This window comes from Lacerta agilis, chromosome 10, assembly GCF_009819535.1.
Source record: "Lacerta agilis isolate rLacAgi1 chromosome 10, rLacAgi1.pri, whole genome shotgun sequence".
Classification (NCBI taxonomy): domain Eukaryota; kingdom Metazoa; phylum Chordata; class Lepidosauria; order Squamata; family Lacertidae; genus Lacerta; species Lacerta agilis.
In genome coordinates, this window is record NC_046321.1 from 30181109 (window position 1) to 30198798 (window position 17690).

The 17690-nt window shown below is 41.2% G+C and overlaps 1 protein-coding gene across 1 annotated transcript; it reads right to left on the bottom strand.

Annotated features, from left to right (window-relative positions):
* Window positions 1-3660: 3660 nt before the first annotated feature.
* Window positions 3661-15522, bottom strand: LOC117054332 (cytochrome P450 2D14-like). Its single transcript, XM_033163056.1, has 9 exons — window positions 15266-15522; window positions 14202-14367; window positions 13212-13364; window positions 12405-12565; window positions 11822-11995; window positions 10625-10766; window positions 9947-10134; window positions 5000-5141; window positions 3661-3919 (listed from the first exon to the last, which is right to left on the bottom strand). The coding sequence occupies exons 1-9, from the start codon at window positions 15476-15478 to the stop codon at window positions 3741-3743; spliced, it is 1518 nt and encodes a 505-aa protein (XP_033018947.1). The 5' UTR covers window positions 15479-15522; the 3' UTR covers window positions 3661-3740.
* Between the last annotated feature and the right edge of the window lie 2168 nt (window positions 15523-17690).

A 17690-nucleotide genomic window follows, 5' to 3' on the forward strand; every position in this document is an offset into this window, starting at 1 on the left:
AAATCAGACCCCTGAAGAGAATACACCAGGGGGCTGAGAGGGATACACTCCCAATGCCTATGCCAAGGTTTACCTACAGCTGAAATAATAAATAAATAAAGTTGTGCCCAATTTTAATCTCAAAATGTTTGTTGTGGTCTGGCTCCGGGGGGGGGGGGGTTGCTGTGACTGCATATGCAATGTCAGGAGAAGGTCCTGATCATTTCTTGGGAAACATAGAGCAGATTGTGAAAAGCAGGCTCAACAATAAATATTGAAAGAGATTTCAAGTTGGCCTAAGGCCAGATCTGAATCTGTGATAAAAATCAGATATTTAACTACAGGGTTCACATAACTAGAATCTTGCTTGACTGTAGCCCAAATTGCCCCATCCCATGCAGTCCTAATTTTGGTTGTGTCCTGTTAGGGCTTAAAGGAACATAGCCACCAATACCACAGCTGCAGTCCTACCAAGCATGCCAGCTTGGGTAGGAGTTGGGGGAGTGGGCAGGTTGTTGTGTCAGTCTGGAGCTGGTGGAGTGACTGGGCTCAAATTGGACTTGAACCAGTTGGTGGTGACCCTCATCTAGGCCCTGGACAGGACTTCCACATTGCCTTTGCTCCTCAACTGATGCTTATATCTTCTTCCATTTACTGTGCAGATGTTCACGTCTTCTGTCATGTTTTAGGCAGGTTATCAGCTTTTAAAAAACATTTGTTGATTCAGTTAGATGCTTGTACAGGAACCTTTTTTCTTTAAAGGCCAGTTAGTTTTTATTTAAACTTGGAAGACTGCTTGAAGAGGAGATGAGATAGAAGTGAATTACTGATTGACACAAGGCCCAGTCAGCACTCTGTACAGATAGCTGGAGAGTGGGAGTGGAAAAGTAGGCAGACTTCATGATTGCCACACCAGCCAGCCATTCAGCTGGCAGTTGCTGGAAATGGGGATATTTGTTTTCTTCTTAACTTGATTCAGCTTGGAAGGAGTGAATGCAGATCCACAGCAAGTGTGCCACTCCAGGTGCGCCACTCCAGAAATGTATTTCGGTACACAGCCTTTTGTGACTAATGGACCTTGGGTCATCTTCCCAGAGACCCAGAAGCCAATCAGGGCTGGGAGGAGTGTCAACCAATCAGGAGGGGGTGGCGAGTTAAAAGTTGGAACTTGACAGTTAAACTGTCAGATAAGACTTGGTTAGAGCCTGAATAGGGCTGAGGGGGATTAGCTGGCTGTTCAGAGGTTGACTAGGCAGGGCAACCCAGATTATTTCCCTGAGGGGAAGGAAAAGACCCAATCAGAAGGCTGGGGTACTTATTATTATTATTACATATTCCCAGACACCTCAGGTATTACCAACAGGGAGTGTCTATGTTTTAAAACACCCAAAGCAAAATCATATTACCTATCTCTCATCTTTATTGAGGGAGTCTGTCATACCTTTATTTGTCTAGCAAGGTGAGGTAACTAAATAGTGCCAATATTAGTGGAGTTGAATAAAGAAATACCTTCACAGTTCCACGAAGAGTGTCCCCTGGAAACAGGGATGAGCAAATATGTCAATTTAGTGTCAGTTTATCATATTTCCAGTCCTCAGCTCTTCACATTTGCATCTGTGATTTTTTTTTAAGAAGTCTTCATAAATTTTCATCTGTATTTTAGCATTTCATTTCTCCTAGTACACATGTTTTTCCCTAATAAATGCTTTTTGCAAAACAATTTTCCCTAATATAAATGCATTTTGTATGATGCATTTTTTGGCTGGGGACTTGAATTGCAAGATTCAGAGTCACACAAATCTCAAACAGGGCTATGTTTTGGTTTGCATATTGGTTCAGAAAGTGTGAATCAGGCAGGTATGCCTCTAAATGCAAATTGAAACAAAAAATTACCAATTTCTACTTGGAAAACAAATTGAAACAAAAAATTACCCATTTCTTTGGAAAACAAGGCCTCAGAATGATTTTGTTGTTGTTCAGTCGTTCAGTCGTGTCCGACTCTTCGTGACCCCATGGACCAGAGCACGCCAGGCACGCCTATCATTCACTGCCTCCCGCAGTTTGGCCAAACTCATGTTAGTAGCTTCGAGAATACTGTCCAACCATCTCATCCTTTGTCGTCCCCTTCTCCTTGTGCCCTCCATCTTTCCCAACATCAGGGTCTTTTCCAGGGAGTCTTCTCTTCTCATGAGGTGGCCAAAGTACAGAATGATAGAGAATCAAAATAGCAAAAATAATTTAAGTAAAATTGTTTCCAGAATTCAGAAAGGAGAAACTCAGTTACAGCATATTGTTTTGAGGGGTGAATGCTGGTTGTATGCTTGAGTCCCTTCTAATTCCTGAATCAAGGGTTATAATCTAAGCAAGGACTCAAATGCTTGAACCAGCCAGCCAAGTTTCTTGGCAAACACCCTCTAAGTATGGATCATTAAGATAAGGAAGCAGTTACATGCCAAAAGCAAATGGGTAGCCCCCCCCCCAACACACTAGTAATTAGAAAGACAAAGGCCAGAGTTGAGAACTGGTGTTTACTTGGTCAAAGGTGGCTGCAGACTGCAGGCTGTGAGGCAAAGCCATGCCTGATTTCTGCTGAAATCCAAGCTTGTGGCTATGGGAGAAGCAAGAGCCTCTTGGGGTGGTAATTGTAAGCTCAGGTTGTATATATATGTAAATAAACTACATATCCTAAAGATACCACAATTTCTGCTGTCCATCATTCCAAAGGAAACTGAACTCTGGGTAAGCAGGAATCTCACATCATTTGGAGACTGGGGTGGCATGCAAGAATACCATTAAGTTTTAGTTTAAAGTTTGGTTTTAATGAACTATATTAAAGGACTGGGAGCATCAATAAAGCATTTCCAGTTATGGAGTATTTTTGGTTCTCTTTTGTGAATATTGAATTTTATTTAGCTTTTTAATTGAATTTTCAAATACAATAAGAAAATAACCTAAAACAATAGCATGTACCTTACAGATCAAATACACAAAAGAATACAGAGGCATTCTGGCACTGTGTTTTTAATTAAACCATATGCTTTGATAAACAGTGAGGGCAATATGGTGATGCTTTATTTTATTTGTTCAGTGGTACCTCGGGTTAAGTACTTGATTCGTTCTGGAGGTCCGTTCTTAACCTGAAACTGTTCTTAACCTGAAGCACCACTTTAGCTAATGGGACCTCCTGCTGCCGCTACACCACCAGAGCACGATTTCTGTTCTTATCCTGAAGCAAAGTTCTAAACCTGAAGCGTTATTTCTGGGTTAGCGGAATTTGTAATCTGAAGCGTATGTAACCTGAAGCGTATGTAACCCGAGGTACCACTGCATAATTAATAAAACCATATGAGACAGCAAAAATGTTGTTAGTAATTTGTCCTCTGCCCATAGCACATGTGTGCACTAGGTCCCTTCAGTCTTGGGGGCAACCTGGCACCTGGCATCAGCCTAAACACCACAAATCATAGAAATGTGGAGTTGGAACATGTCCTATATACGTGTTTTTAAAAGTCAGTGCACTTCCTTAACTCTAGAGCAAGGGACTGTAATAATCTTCCCTGTTACCATTTAATGGGGTATACTGCATCACTTGTGCAGGCTTGGATGTGTACTAAAAGCAGAATACTCTGGAAAGTCCCTAAAAAAATGTGTGTTGTGATAACTAATGAAAGATGCATTCAAATATCTCTTAAAGAGATTTTTCAACACATGCCAGATTTTTAATCTCACACACATCACAATAATTATGCAAATATCTGATTTTATCTTGGAAAAGCCTGAATCTGAAAGGGATGAGGGGCCAATAGAGAGGAAAAGCAGCCGTCTTCTTGTGGTTTGGGCTGATTTTCTGGGAGGCAGAAAGTAAAATGCTGAAGGAGGCTGGTGAAGAAGAGGAAGAGCTCCATCCTGGCTAGTTGCTCCCCTAGACATACACGCAAACCTGAAAGAGAATGCAGACATGAAGTTAATGTCCCATCCATACCTGTTTATTCAGGATTCACCCTGATTTATTTGCTCAAAGTTACAAAGTGCTATGAGGTCCTCAGTTTATTGAGCAGTCATTCTGATTTGTTTGCAGAGATATTGTATGATGTTGCATCAAGTGGTTGTTGTTCTGTGCTTTCACCATCACCTTGCTTACTGCAAAAAGTCTAATTTTAGGGGAAGCAGATTTGGTGAACAAGATCACCTTCATTGTGTAACCTCAATTTACTGGTATGTGACTGAATCCCACCCGCAAAATAGTGACAGTCTAGAAACAGCTTATGTTTCAGTTTCCAATTTATTATTCCAGTGGGCATTCAGCCTGCAATGCACTATAAGAAGGCCTCTGATTAAAATGTTAGATCCTAACATTTTTGCAGAGACTTCCATTTAGATCCATGAGATCCCCCCCCTCCCTTGACTCAGTGGCCATGCTTGAAACAGTTGTGGAAGATCCATATGAATATAAAACTGACTGGAAAATATGGCTTAAAAAAATGATTCATGAAGGAGATGTGTCATTTATTTTTGAAGCAGGATTGTACATCCTTTGAAGAAAAAAAGAGGCATCTCTATGATGGAAGAGAGAACTGAGAAACAATTCTTCAACCATTTTTTTTTTAAAGCGAATTTAGCCATTAAAAAATACTCTACAAATTGCATGGGTATTGGGGAAGGAGAAGTTGCATGCCTTGCCATCAGTGTGGCATGGCCACTAACCAGTAAGTGACTATGGCAGTCACAAAATCATAGCAGTAGAGATACTTGCTGAGAAGAGAACATTTAACTAGCACCAGAAATAGCTATATAGGTGAGATGCCACTGAGATTTTCATGCAAAATGGAAACCATCTAAATAACATGTAACTGTGTTTCTACAACAAAAACTTACAAAGTAGGTTTTCTCTTTCCAGTCACAACAAAAACTGTGTATAGATGTATAAGCCATGTAAGTAAATATGTAAACATTTACAATATTAAATTATTTGATACGCTGAAATAATACCTCACCCAGTTATACTTCCCTTTGGATTTACCTGCTGAGAAAGGCAGGAAGGCCTCATGTTTCACAAACTGCCCTTTTCCATCTAGGAAATGTTCTGGGTAAAAGTTGTATGGTTTCTCCCACATGGTTTCATCCTTCAGTACAGATGTCAGATTGAAAATGACTGTGGTACCCTAAGCATCAAATTCAGAAACAATTGCTAAATATACTAGCATCATATTCCCTCTCTATCCAATCTCTTGTTCCCAGAGGAAGAATTTAAACAAAACTATCAGTCTTATAGGAGACAACAATTTAAAAGAGTTGAAAGCTGGAAGTCAATTTTCTGGCCCTTTGACTCCACAAATGAAGTAGGGAGATTACACACACTTACACACACAAACAAAACCCATGAGATAGAGGCATAAATCCTCTTCTGGGCAGTGTGGGGGAAACACAATCTTCAGACAAAGATTGGGTTTCCCCCCACTTTTAAATAATCAGTAAGTTTGCACTTGGTGATAGCAAATTATTCAAGAAGACCATGAGATCACAAATAGAGCAAAGAACTAAAAGGCACAATCACACAATGCAGCAACAATGAAACATCATGAGAAAGGTTGACTCCTGTGAGAGTCTTGCTGTTGCTACAACCATGGAGAAGAGAAAGTTGGGGGTGATAAAACTCCCCCGGAAAAGAACATACTATGCCTTTTTATTCTGTACCTAATTCCAAAAGAAACAAGAAAAATAATAGCACCAATGAATATGTATGAAGGCAAAAGCAAAGCAGTTTATGTTTTATAGAATCTTAATGCAAACTGTTTATTGTCTAGTCGGATTCACTCCTTGAAAAATGCAATATTATTAGACCTTGAGTTTTCTCAAGTATGAAATAAAGTAGTCGGGCCAGTTCCAACTCCAAAAAGCAAAGCGCTGACAGGAATGCCACCATACCAGCAGTACATCTTCACTTCCTCAAAGAGGAAAGGTTTCAGCAAGTAGGATTTTTTTGTTTAGAGGAAAGGTGAGGAAGAGGTAACACGAGCCAAAGTCATAATATAATGCATGGCATTAAGGAAGTGGATAGGTAAAAGTTTTTTCTCCCTCTCTCATAATAGTATAAATTACTTGCTTTTTCTCTAAATGAAAAGGCCTAGAATAATGTAACCTTTTCTTTGGGGAAAGTTGCCCCATCCCCTTGATCATTTTTCTGAACCTTTTCCAACTCTGTGATATCCCTTTTGAGGTAAGGTGCCCAGAAATATACACAATATTCAAAGTTTATTCACAAAATAGATATGTAACAGCATTCTGATAGTGGAAGTTTTATTTTCAATGCCTTTCCTAGTGATCCCTAGCATGGAATTCTCTGTTTTTTTTACAGCTGTTGATCGCAAGCTATCCACCACATCAAGCTATCCTCTAGCAGAGGTCTTGTTCTTGGTCAGCCTCAACTAGTTCAGATGCCACAAGTGTATATGTGAAATTAAAGGGGGGGATGCCCCAAGGTTAATCACTTTGCACTTGTTTACATAGAATTTCACTTGCCATCTAACTGCCCTTTAACCTTGTTTGGATATATCCGTCACAATTTTCTTCAATTTTAACCACCCTGAATGATTTGGCACCTTCAGCTAACTTAACTACCTTAATTGCTCACCCCTAACACCCGTGCATTGGGAGAATTGTCCATTTATTCCTACTTCCTGCTTCCTGTTTCATAACCAGATACTGGTCCACAAGAGGACCTCTTCTCTTATTTTCCAGCTACTAAGCTTACTAAAGAGTCCCTAGTGAGATACTTTGTCAAAAGCTTTGTGAAAGTCTCAGTTGTTCAGTCGCTCAGTCGTGTCCGACTCTTCGTGACCCCATGGACCAGAGCACGCCAGGCACGCCTATCCTTCACTGCCTCTCGCAGTTTGGCCAAACTCATGTTAGTAGCTTCGATAACACTGTCCAACCATCTCATCCTCTGTCGTCCCCTTCTCCTTGTGCCCTCCATCTTTCCCAACATCAGGGTCTTTTCTAGGGAGTCTTCTATTCTTATGAGGTGGCCAAAGTACTGGAGCCTCAACTTCAGGATCTGTCCTTCTAGTGAGTACTCAGGGCTGATTTCTTTGAGAATGGATAGGTTTGATCTTCTTGCAGTCCATGAGACTCTCAAGAGTCTCCTCCAGCACCATAATTCAAAAGTATCAATTCTACGGCGATCAGCCTTCTTTATGGTCCAGCTCTCACTTCCGTACATTACTACTGGGAAAACCATAGCTTTGACTATACGGACCTTTGTCGGCAAGGTGATGTCTTTGCTTTTTAAGATGCTGTTTAGGTTTGTCATTGCTTTTCTCCCAAGAAGCAGGCGTCTTCTAATTTCGTGACTGCTGTCACCATCTGCAGTGATCATGGAACCCAAGAAAGTGAAATCTCTCACTGCCTCCATTTCTTCCCCTTCTATTTGCCAGGAGGTGATGGGACCAATGGCCATGATCTTAGTTTTTTTGATGTTGAGCTTCAGACCATATTTTGCGCTCTCTTCTTTCACCCTCATTAAAAGGTTCTTTAATTCTTCCTCACTTTCTGCCATCAAGGTAGTGTCATCAGCATATCTGAGGTTGTTGATATTTTTTCCGGCAATCTTAATTCCGGTTGGGGATTCATCCAGTCCAGCCTTTCGCATGATGAATTCTGCATATAAGTTAAATAAGCAGGGAGACAATATACAGCCTTGTCGTACTCCTTTCCCAATTTTGAACCAATCAGTTGTTCCATATCCAGTTCTAACTGTAGCTTCTTGTCCCACATAGAGATTTCTCAGGAGACAAATGAGGTGATCCGGCACTCCCATTTCTTTAAGAACTTGCCATAGTTTGCTGTGGTCGACACAGTCAAATGCTTTTGCGTAGTCAATGAAGCAGAAGTAGATGTTTTTCTGGAACTCTCTGGCTTTCTCCATAATCCAGCGCATGTTTGCAATTTGGTCTCTGGTTCCTCTGCCCCTTTGAAATCCAGCTTGCACTTCTGGGAGTTCTCGGTCCACATACTGCTTAAGCCTGCCTTGTAGAATTTTAAGCATAACCTTGCTAGCGTGTGAAATGAGTGCAATTGTGCGGTAGTTGGAGCATTCTTTGGCACTGCCCTTCTTTGGGATTGGGATGTAGACTGATCTTCTCCAATCCTCTGGCCACTGCTGAGTTTTCCAAACTTGCTGGCATATTGAGTGTAGCACCTTAACAGCATCCTCTTTTAAACTTTTAAATAGTTCAGCTGGAATATCATCACTTCCACTGGCCTTGTTGTTAGCAAGGCTTTCTAAGGCCCATTTGACTTCACTCTCCAGGATGTCTGGCTCAAGGTCAGCAACCACATTACCTGGGGTGTATGAGACCTCCATATCTTTCTGGTATAATTCCTCTGTGTATTCTTGCCACCTCTTCTTGATGTCTTCTACTTCTGTTTACAGGTGGGTAGCCGTGTTGGTCTGCCATAGTCAAAACAAAATCGAAAATTCTTTCTAGTAGCACATTAGAGACCAACTGAGTTTGTTTCTGGTATGAGCTTTCGTGTGCATGCACACTTCTTCAGATAAGCTTTCGTGTGCATGCACACTTCTTCAGGTATCTGAAGAAGTGTGCATGCACACGAAAGCTCATACCAGAAACAAACTCAGTTGGTCTCTAAGGTGCTACTAGAAAGAATTTTCGATTTTCTTCTGCTTCTGTTAGGTCCTTTCCACTTTTGTCCTTAATTGTGGTAATCTTTGTACGAAATGTTCCTTTCATATCTCCAATTTTCTTGAACAAATCTCTGGTTTTTCCCATTCTGTTATTTTCCTCTATTTCTTTGCATTGCTCGTTTAGAAAGGCCCTCTTGTCTCTCCTTGCTATTCTTTGGAAATCTGCATTCAATTTCCTGTATCTTCCACGATCTCCCTCGCATTTTGCTTGTCTTCTCTCCCCCGCTATTTGTAAGGCCTCATTGGACAGCCACTTTGCTTTCTTGCATTTCTTTTTCATTGGGATGGTTTTCGTTGCTGTCTCCTGTATAATGTTACGAGCCTCCATCCACAGTTCTTCAGGTACTCTATCCACCAAATCTAAATCCTTGAACCTGTTCTTCACTTCAACTGTGTATTCATAAGGAATTTGATTTAGATTGAATCTTACTGGCCCAGTGGTTTTTCCTACTTTCTACAGCATTGGACTTTCCTTTCGCTTCCAGGCATATCCGCAACTGAGCGTCCTTTCGGCTTTGGCCCAGCCGCTTCATCAGCTCTGGATCTACTTGTACTTGTCCTCCGCTCTTCCCCAGTAGCATGTTGGACGCCTTCCGACCTGAGGGGCTCATCTTCCAGCGTCATATCTTTTATATGCCTGTTGTCTTTGTCCATGGAGTTTTCTTGGCAGGGATACTGGAGCGGCTTGCCAGTTCCTTCTCCAGGTGGATCACGTTTGGTCCAAACTCTCCACTATGACCTGTCCATCTTGACCTGTCCATAGCTTCCCTCAGTAATTCAAGCCCCTTCGCCACGACAAGGCAGTGATCCATGAAGGGGGAAAGTCTCAGTACACAGTGTCAACAGCATCACCTCTATCTAATCCCACTTTCCTACAGTTCCTGTTGATCAGTTAGCCCCACTGTCTTTGATACCTTTATTTCAGAGAGGTAGAATATCAATGCCAAAAGAAATCCAGGAAACTTCCAATCTCAGAAACCATTCTCCTGTTCTCTCTACTCCTTCACCTCTTGCCTCCCTCCATAGGGGTGAAGGACAGAGTCATATTCACTGATAATTTAAACCATTTGCTTTGAACCTGTAACAACAACAACAACAACTATTGTTGTTGTTGTTGTTGTTGTTGTTATCAGGTTCATTGAAGAAGAAAAACCCTCTGGAATAGCTTGTCCATTCTGATTAGATTAAACACTCTACAAAATAGAGAAGCTGTCTGTCTGCTTCTGTTCAGAATGCCCTCAAGTCTCAACCAGCTCTATATACCTTGGGGATGAAGAAGTCTTGCAACACAGTGTCCCGGTATGTCATGTGGGGCAGCGCCACTGGAGAAACATTTGCACAACGTTGGATTTCATGGATTACAGCACGGGTGTAAGGAAGGGATGCCTGGTCCTCCATTTTGGCTGACCTCTTCTTGCATATCACCTCATCAATTTCTTCCTGGACTTTTGCTAGAAAAGAAGAATTTTCAGTGGGGGGGGATATAACATTCCAAGTTGTACAACTGAAGTGCTCTTTCACATTTTCTCCAAACTATGTGGTGAACTATCTATCTGTGAGCAGATCCTGTGCAGCTTGGGGGAGCAGCATCTAAATAATGATTGGGGAATGCCAACAACCAGTACTTTATTTCTGGGGGGACGCAGGGGTATACATACCCCTAAACATTTTGTGAATCTAAGTTTGGCCTCATTGAGGGGCAGTATTTCCATATGAGTAGGAAAATGAGAGTACCTCTAAACATTTTTTAAATAAAAAAAAAACCACTGCCAACAACCATCAGCCAGCCAGCACAGCCAATCAGGGATCAACACGAGTTGTAGGCCAATATACTGCATCCCTATACAACTGCACACATCTGTAGTAGTTCTTCCAGCTTGAGTTCTTTTGTGTACTGAACACTAAAACCATTGTGCAGCATTTAGCAGCAGCAGTACTTACTCTGGACATTTGGATGGAGGACCAGGTAGAGCAGACCCCAAAGCAGAGTGTTGGCAACGGTGCCGGTGCCAGCAAAGAACAGGTCGGCAATTATTAGACTGAGAGTGGGATCGCTGAATTTGCTCTTCTCATCCTCTTTTCTCTGAGGAGAAAGCATATGACTCAGTAGAGTCTACCAGATATATATATATTAAAGATGTAGCTCAGATAGCCATAGCATTCAGAAAGAGTTGTTACAAGGTGTGTGCATGCCCAGCACTCGTGGGTATTTCTAAACACTACTAATATTAAGCTGAGAGGTTTAGGATCTTTTTGCTAGAGTTATAATGTGCATTGGTTATGAATACATGTTTACCCTTCACCTTATGCCAACAAAAAGTTCACACACAAGAGGAATGAAGGAAGTCTGGTTTATTACTTGAAATGAATGTGACAGAATATATGGATGCTGCTGCAGAGAGCAAAGCTACAATATAAGCAGGCAGCAAATCACACGGCATGCACACATGGATCTTGACTGTAAAAGGATCCCTATCTATTCCCCTAAAAGCCTCATAAAAGTGTGTGTGGCAATTTTGCTGCAGACCCCCAGTAAAAGGAAAGTAAGAAAATGAGAAGGGTATGCTGAAGCAAAGCAGAGTGTCAGGGTGGACCTTGAGAGCATAGTGTACTATTTTGAGTCAATGTACTCTTGTGTAAAGAAGAGGAAGTCATTCCCCCCCCCTACAAGTTCCTGTCTGTTGGTTATTTTGTTACATTACTCATTTATAGCTGAAAGGACATGACTGTAGTGAGCAATGATTTACTGGTAATATTGTTTCTTTATTGAATCCTGAGTTTTATCTTTGGTAGAATATTTTATTGGGTATGTGGAAACCATTCTTTTTATAACAAAATCAAAAATTCTTTCCAGTAGCACCTTAGAGACCAACTGAGTTTGTTCTTCGTATGAGCTTTCGTGTGCATGCACACTTCTTCAGATACACTTCTTCAGATTCTTCTTCAGATACACTTCTTCAGATTCTTCTTCAGATACACTTCTTCAGATTCTTTTTATAGGAGGTGTTAATTACATTTGTTGGCATCCCCTCAGCACCATAAATGCATGCATTAATTTAGTTGTGTCTCAGGAGGATAAGGATGCTTTGTGTTTCATCACTAATGTTCCATGGGGTCAACAGCAAAATACCCACATACCTTCTCTGCTTCTTCTAGAAAAGCATCAATGATGTCTCTCCTACAGGAAGCATCCCGGGTTTCCTTGTGCACCTTTATAACCTCATTTATATAGTCAAGTATAGCTATTTGGGATCCAAAGGCTTTCTGTACCAATCCAGGGATGTACAGCAAACAAGGCACCACTTCAAGGAGCTGAAGCATGATGACAAAGAAAACAATTATTCTCAGTTACAGGTAGGTAGCCGTGTTGGTCTGCCATACTCAAAACAAAACAAAAATAAAAAATTCCTTAGCACCTTAGAGACCAACTAAGTTTGTTATTGGTATGAGCTTTCGTGTGCATGCACACTTCTTCAGATACACTGAAACAGAAGTCACCAGACCCTTAAATATAGTGAGGGAGTGGGGAGGGGTATTACTCAGAAGGGTGGTGGGAATGGGTGATCAGCTGATAGGTGTGGAAAACCTGTTGACAACTGCAATGGTCTTACAAGGAAAGGCAAGGGGTGAGGTGGCTAAAGATAGCTTTGTCATGTATAATGAGATAATTATTCTCAGTATCAAGGATATAGTCACTCATGTGTGATCTTCCTTCTCATACCTGGGGCAAGAATCCAACTGCATTCTTCAAGGTCTCTTCTGACAGACATAAAAGTCTCTGGAAATTCTTTTCCTTATAGTCAAAGCGATTGCCAAAAGTGATGGAGCAGATCACATTGCTAACTGCATTGTTTATACAATAATGGGGGTCAAATGGATGGCCTGAAAGAGAAAAAGGGAAGGACTTTTGATGTCTCATTCCCCATCCCTGTTCTGCTTTCTCTGAGCAAGTCTTCCAAATTCCACAGGACTTCCTAGATAGCAAGCCAGCTGAAAAGCTAACCCACTACTGAGCAGACTATGATCAAGGAATTTATGACAAACTACTGGAATTGAACTTGAAATACTGAATAGAAAGACTGTTAATCCATAAATAAATCATTTTTAACTCAATGCATTGCATCACAATGTGGCTTATTGCAGGCCATCATTCATTGTTAAAGCACCCAGATCAAGAGGCAAACCAAACTATCCATATTTCAAAACAACAACAACAACCCTGAAGCATCCTAGAGCCCAGTATGGGTGTGTGCATATATATAAATAACATTTTTGTTAAAAAAAGACTAAAATTGTAATTTTAAAAATATTTCTATTGGTTTCTATTAACCCAACTCAGGTTGAAGGTTAGATACTGAGACTCCAGCATAGCACCAACGAGGTAGGCGGGGCCAGGCCATTGCAGCCCCCCCCCCATTCCACCCTTGCTGCTAGCGTGAGGCCTTCCATTAGGACTCTATTTTGTTGGAAGAATCTCACTTGTTTTTAAACACTTTTCCCATTCCAAACTTTTCTAGATTTGACTCACCTTCCTCAGAGCGGAATGCAGAACACAGATATTCAGTCTCCCCAGCCACTCGCCACTCCAAGGATTTCTTTCCCATTCCAAAATCTCTCAAAACAGAGAGAGTGAATCTCCTTTGTTCCTTCCAGGCACTAGTATATTTTGCAAGTACCAGTCCTAGAGTGGGGTTTTAGAAAAAAGAGGGACTGTTGACATAATAGTGCACCTTATAGGAAGAGGAATCGACTTGATGAATCCTATCACATGCAAAGACAGGTGCTTGGGGAGAGGATGAAATATGTCCTGTTTTCTTCATAAGTCCATTTTACCTGCTGCTGTAGCAGTCATGAGGACAACTGCAAGTTGGCTGATAGAAAGTCTCTGTGCTGACAACTATTATCAGTATCTTTTAGAGTGGGCAGAATTTTTTATTTTAGAAAATCCTGGACGCAAATTCCGAATCCATCAATCTTCCAGGTTTCACCCTAGCTTTCTCAGCTTCCTTGGAAAGGTTGTGAAGGTTGTGGTACATTGAAGCATGTGTGATTACAATAGGTTGTGATGTGGTGTGTGAGGGAGAAAAAGAAAGAATATTGCATTGAATGAGCTTTTGGATTCTGCTGACTCATTCATTCTGACCAAAGTATTCATGAACATTCTATAACATCACCTTAGCCAATAGATACCATAGGGACAGGACCTACACATATGAGCTATGGATGCTTATGAAGGAGCGAGAACAACAGAACTTTCATGCATACATAATGCAGAAACACATCCAATATACTTCTAACACATTTCAGATGTCTGATCTTTCAAACCACCTTGCTTTTGAATTGGTGTTCTGGGAAAGTCAAAGTACCCAAAACTTTTCATTTCTTTCTAGATTTATCTGTTTTAAAGGAGCATAATTTGGTACAATCCACATTTAGATTTTGCTCTTTCTAACAGATGACCAGTGGTCTCTTTCTCTTTTTCCTTTACTTCATCAGTTTGTGATAAAGACAGACATACCATGCTTGTTTCCTGTCAAATGTTTTTGGAGAGTGAAGTCAGGGCGATCAGCAAAATCTTCTGATTTATGTCTTAAAGCTTCTTTCACTGTCTCCATCCCATTCAGTACCACCACATTAGTATAAAAATTCTGCAGACTGTAAACATTGCCATACTTCTTAGACAGCTGTAATGAAAAGTGTGGCATGCTTGTCATTATCAAATCATGCATTAAAATAATAATAATGCAAATAGCATCACTGAATGCTAGAGGTTTTAGAAAACTCCCGCCAAGTCAAAATGTTTAGTTGAAGTTTTTGGACAGCAACTGGTTCAAACAGCCTGATGGAATAACTGCTTCTTGATGATAGTTGGGGGCGTCAGAGACCAGGAGTCATAGATGTAGCATAAAATTTTGCAGGCATTTCTACTCCATTAAAGAAAAAAAGCACAAAGCACACCCATTCAGTATCAATAACTTGAACACATTCTTATTTCAGCAAATGCTCCTCATGCAACATCATTCATGCAGTTCCATATCATTCAACATTAATTTCTTACAGCAAAAGCAAAGAACCCTAAATCTTTGGGAAGGGCTACAGCATCTGCTTTACATGCAGAATCCGGGCATCTCCAGCTAGGGTTGGAAGAGAATCCTGCCTGCAATCCTAAAGTGTTGCTGCCAGTCAGTGTGGACAATACTGTACTAGATACCACTGGTCTGGCTCAGTAGAAGATGGCTTCCTATGTTCCTAAATAATTCAAGCACAGCAAAAGTTAAAAGTGGAGTCATCACCGTGGCTGATCTCTGCAAAACTGTTCATCTTTCACTCCCCAATTTCATCTCATACATCTCGGTAATGTGGCACGCCTTCAACCAGATTTGCTGGGCAAATAGCTTTTTACAAATAGAAGTACCTGTAAGCATTTCAGAACTGTATCTCAAGCAGTTCCTGCCCCCCGCCCCCAATATTCTAGTTTTGTTTCTCAGTGTTCTTGTCCATTTTGAGATTTCATATTGTAACTTCAGGCTAGATATGGCAGCAGACAGCCTTTTTGGAAACACAAGAAACATGGACACTTACCCACATAAAAGAAAGGTGAGGGTTCTTGACGTCAATCTGTAGTATCGTGCCAATGAAGGGCAGGGGTCTTGGCCCTGGAGGGTAGTGGCTCCAAGGTCTCCTACGTTTCATGAAATCAAAGGACAAGATGAAGAATAGGAGGAAGATTCCTAGCAGCATGAAATTATCCCATATAGCCATGATCAAGGAGAACAATGATAGGAATAACACCATGATTTCTGTGTTCAAGTCTAAAGCTCCAAATGGATGTGTCTTCTTTTCTGTCCAAAATTATCCACTCCTTTCTATTCCTATTTTTAATCACTTTGTTCTCTTTTTGGTATACAGTATATATTTCTGGCTTCTTTTTAGTGAGTATACCTTCCTTTTCACTTCCCTGTGCTCGCTGTCCATCTAAGGCATTTTACTAGCTTGACTTTTTGTTTATTGCTGACTGAAATATTTGTAGGAGGGGCATTGGATATGAACTGATAAGCTCTTTCTGGCTCATTTTTCCAGTCAGACCACTAGGAACTGGCCAATTTCACCTATGTTAGAAGCACTATAAAAATAATTTTAAAATCATGTTGAACTACTCCAGATAATAGCTGAAAACATGCATTCTTTCCAATATTTCATGTGGTTGCTGTCCCCTTCTCATATCTAAAGCCTCTTGTCCTCCCTGGGTGTGCCTCTAGGGATGGGGGCTGTTGAATTTCCAAGCAGCTCTACAACATGGTTGGCTCTGTGAAGTGGGTGGGTGAAACTGAGGTGAGCAATGCAATAATGCACTTGAATGCAGCACCGTCAACATGCATGCACCATCATTTGGAAGTGGGAGACAAAGCTAAAACAAAACAAAACAGCTTTTTCTGAACACTGGTCAAGAAAGCTCATAAACTTATACTTTTAGAAGAGACATATAATATTAATTCCCTACTTGTGGGTTGATCTTTTAGCATGACAGCTAAAAGACCTCCCTGTAGACCAGGCTTCCTCAAACTCGGCCCTCCAGATGCTTTGAGACTACAATTCCCATCATCCCTGACCACTGGTCCTGCTAGCTAGGGATCTTGGGAGTTGTAGGCCAAAAACATCTGGAGGGCTGAGTTTGAGAAAGCCTGCTGTAGACCCCCCTTGACATTAGGCAGGTGCTCTCGCTATCGTGATTTAGATGCTTGCTGAAAACTGTTTCATTTCAGAAAGCCTATTATTATTTAATACATATAATTTAGTTATGTAATTTGTTCTTAAAAGTTCTGCTGATTTTCTACTGTACAGCACTTAAGAGCTTTCTGAAAAAGCAGTCTATATGTTTTCCCTCCTAAACAAAATAAACAAATACCAAGCCAATTAAAAACTGAGCCAGGTAGAGATGCTTTGCCCTTTCTCTGCCAGTCATTTTCCTTCTCAAAATCACTCCTCTCCAGATAGGGCCAGTTCCAGGATAAGCATGAGCTGCAAGGTAAATAAAAAAAGTATTTCATTTAAACAGGGACAAGGAGATAATAATCTGGAGTTTTATCAGAATTCTACATACATATTTAAAAGCACAATGCCACTCAGGGTTCAATAGTCTGACACTCCCCACAGATATGGCACAAGGGAAAATGGGTCCCTTTCACCTTTGAGTCCAACTTATCACACATGGGGGTTGGGATACATGTTCCTTCCCCTCCTTCAAATTCAGTCATGTGGCAGCAGAGTCAGGACACTTCACTCATATGCTTTCACTGAGCTTCGTATCTTTCCCAAACTGCCATAAAGCCCAGGCAATAATATTGCATTCTTCTGTTGGGTGATCTCCCCAGTTCTCACAGGATTAAGCAATCCTCAGACAGCAGTACTTCAACTTCATAAATATTGTTACAAAGATCCTATCTCAATTCACCAAGCAGTGAGAATTCCAGGGGTAGACATGTTTAGCCAGGGCAAGGAGGTGCCAGAATTCAGAAGGGCCTCGGCCCAGTCAGTGTCATCAGTGGGCAGTGCCCTACCACAAGGTCCACTGCTGGTAGGTATGGCTATGTTTCTCTTGACTGTTCTTGGTCATAGTTGTTGTGAGACTTCAGCCATCAGCTGGTCTGTTTCATTGCCCCAAGTTCTTGAGAAAACCAGGGGCATTCTAAGCTCCACAGTGCCAGAAACGGCATTTAGTAGTGATGGATGCTTTAGTCGAGATTCCTGCTTTGAAGGGTGTTGATGGCAAGAATCCAACCCCTCAAATCTCCAGCTATACTGATATTGCACCGAGTACCAGGGTGGACATAGCTGGTTCAAATTTGGCCCACACAACACCTCCAAGACCTGGATGGAGGTCAACCACATCACCCACAATCAAATCATGGATATGTTTTCTTGCAAAATGACCTGGCATTTAGCAACAGCACCACCAAGCAGGAAGGCACGATGGCTTAGTTACCAGTCCTGTCAGGTGCAGGGCAGC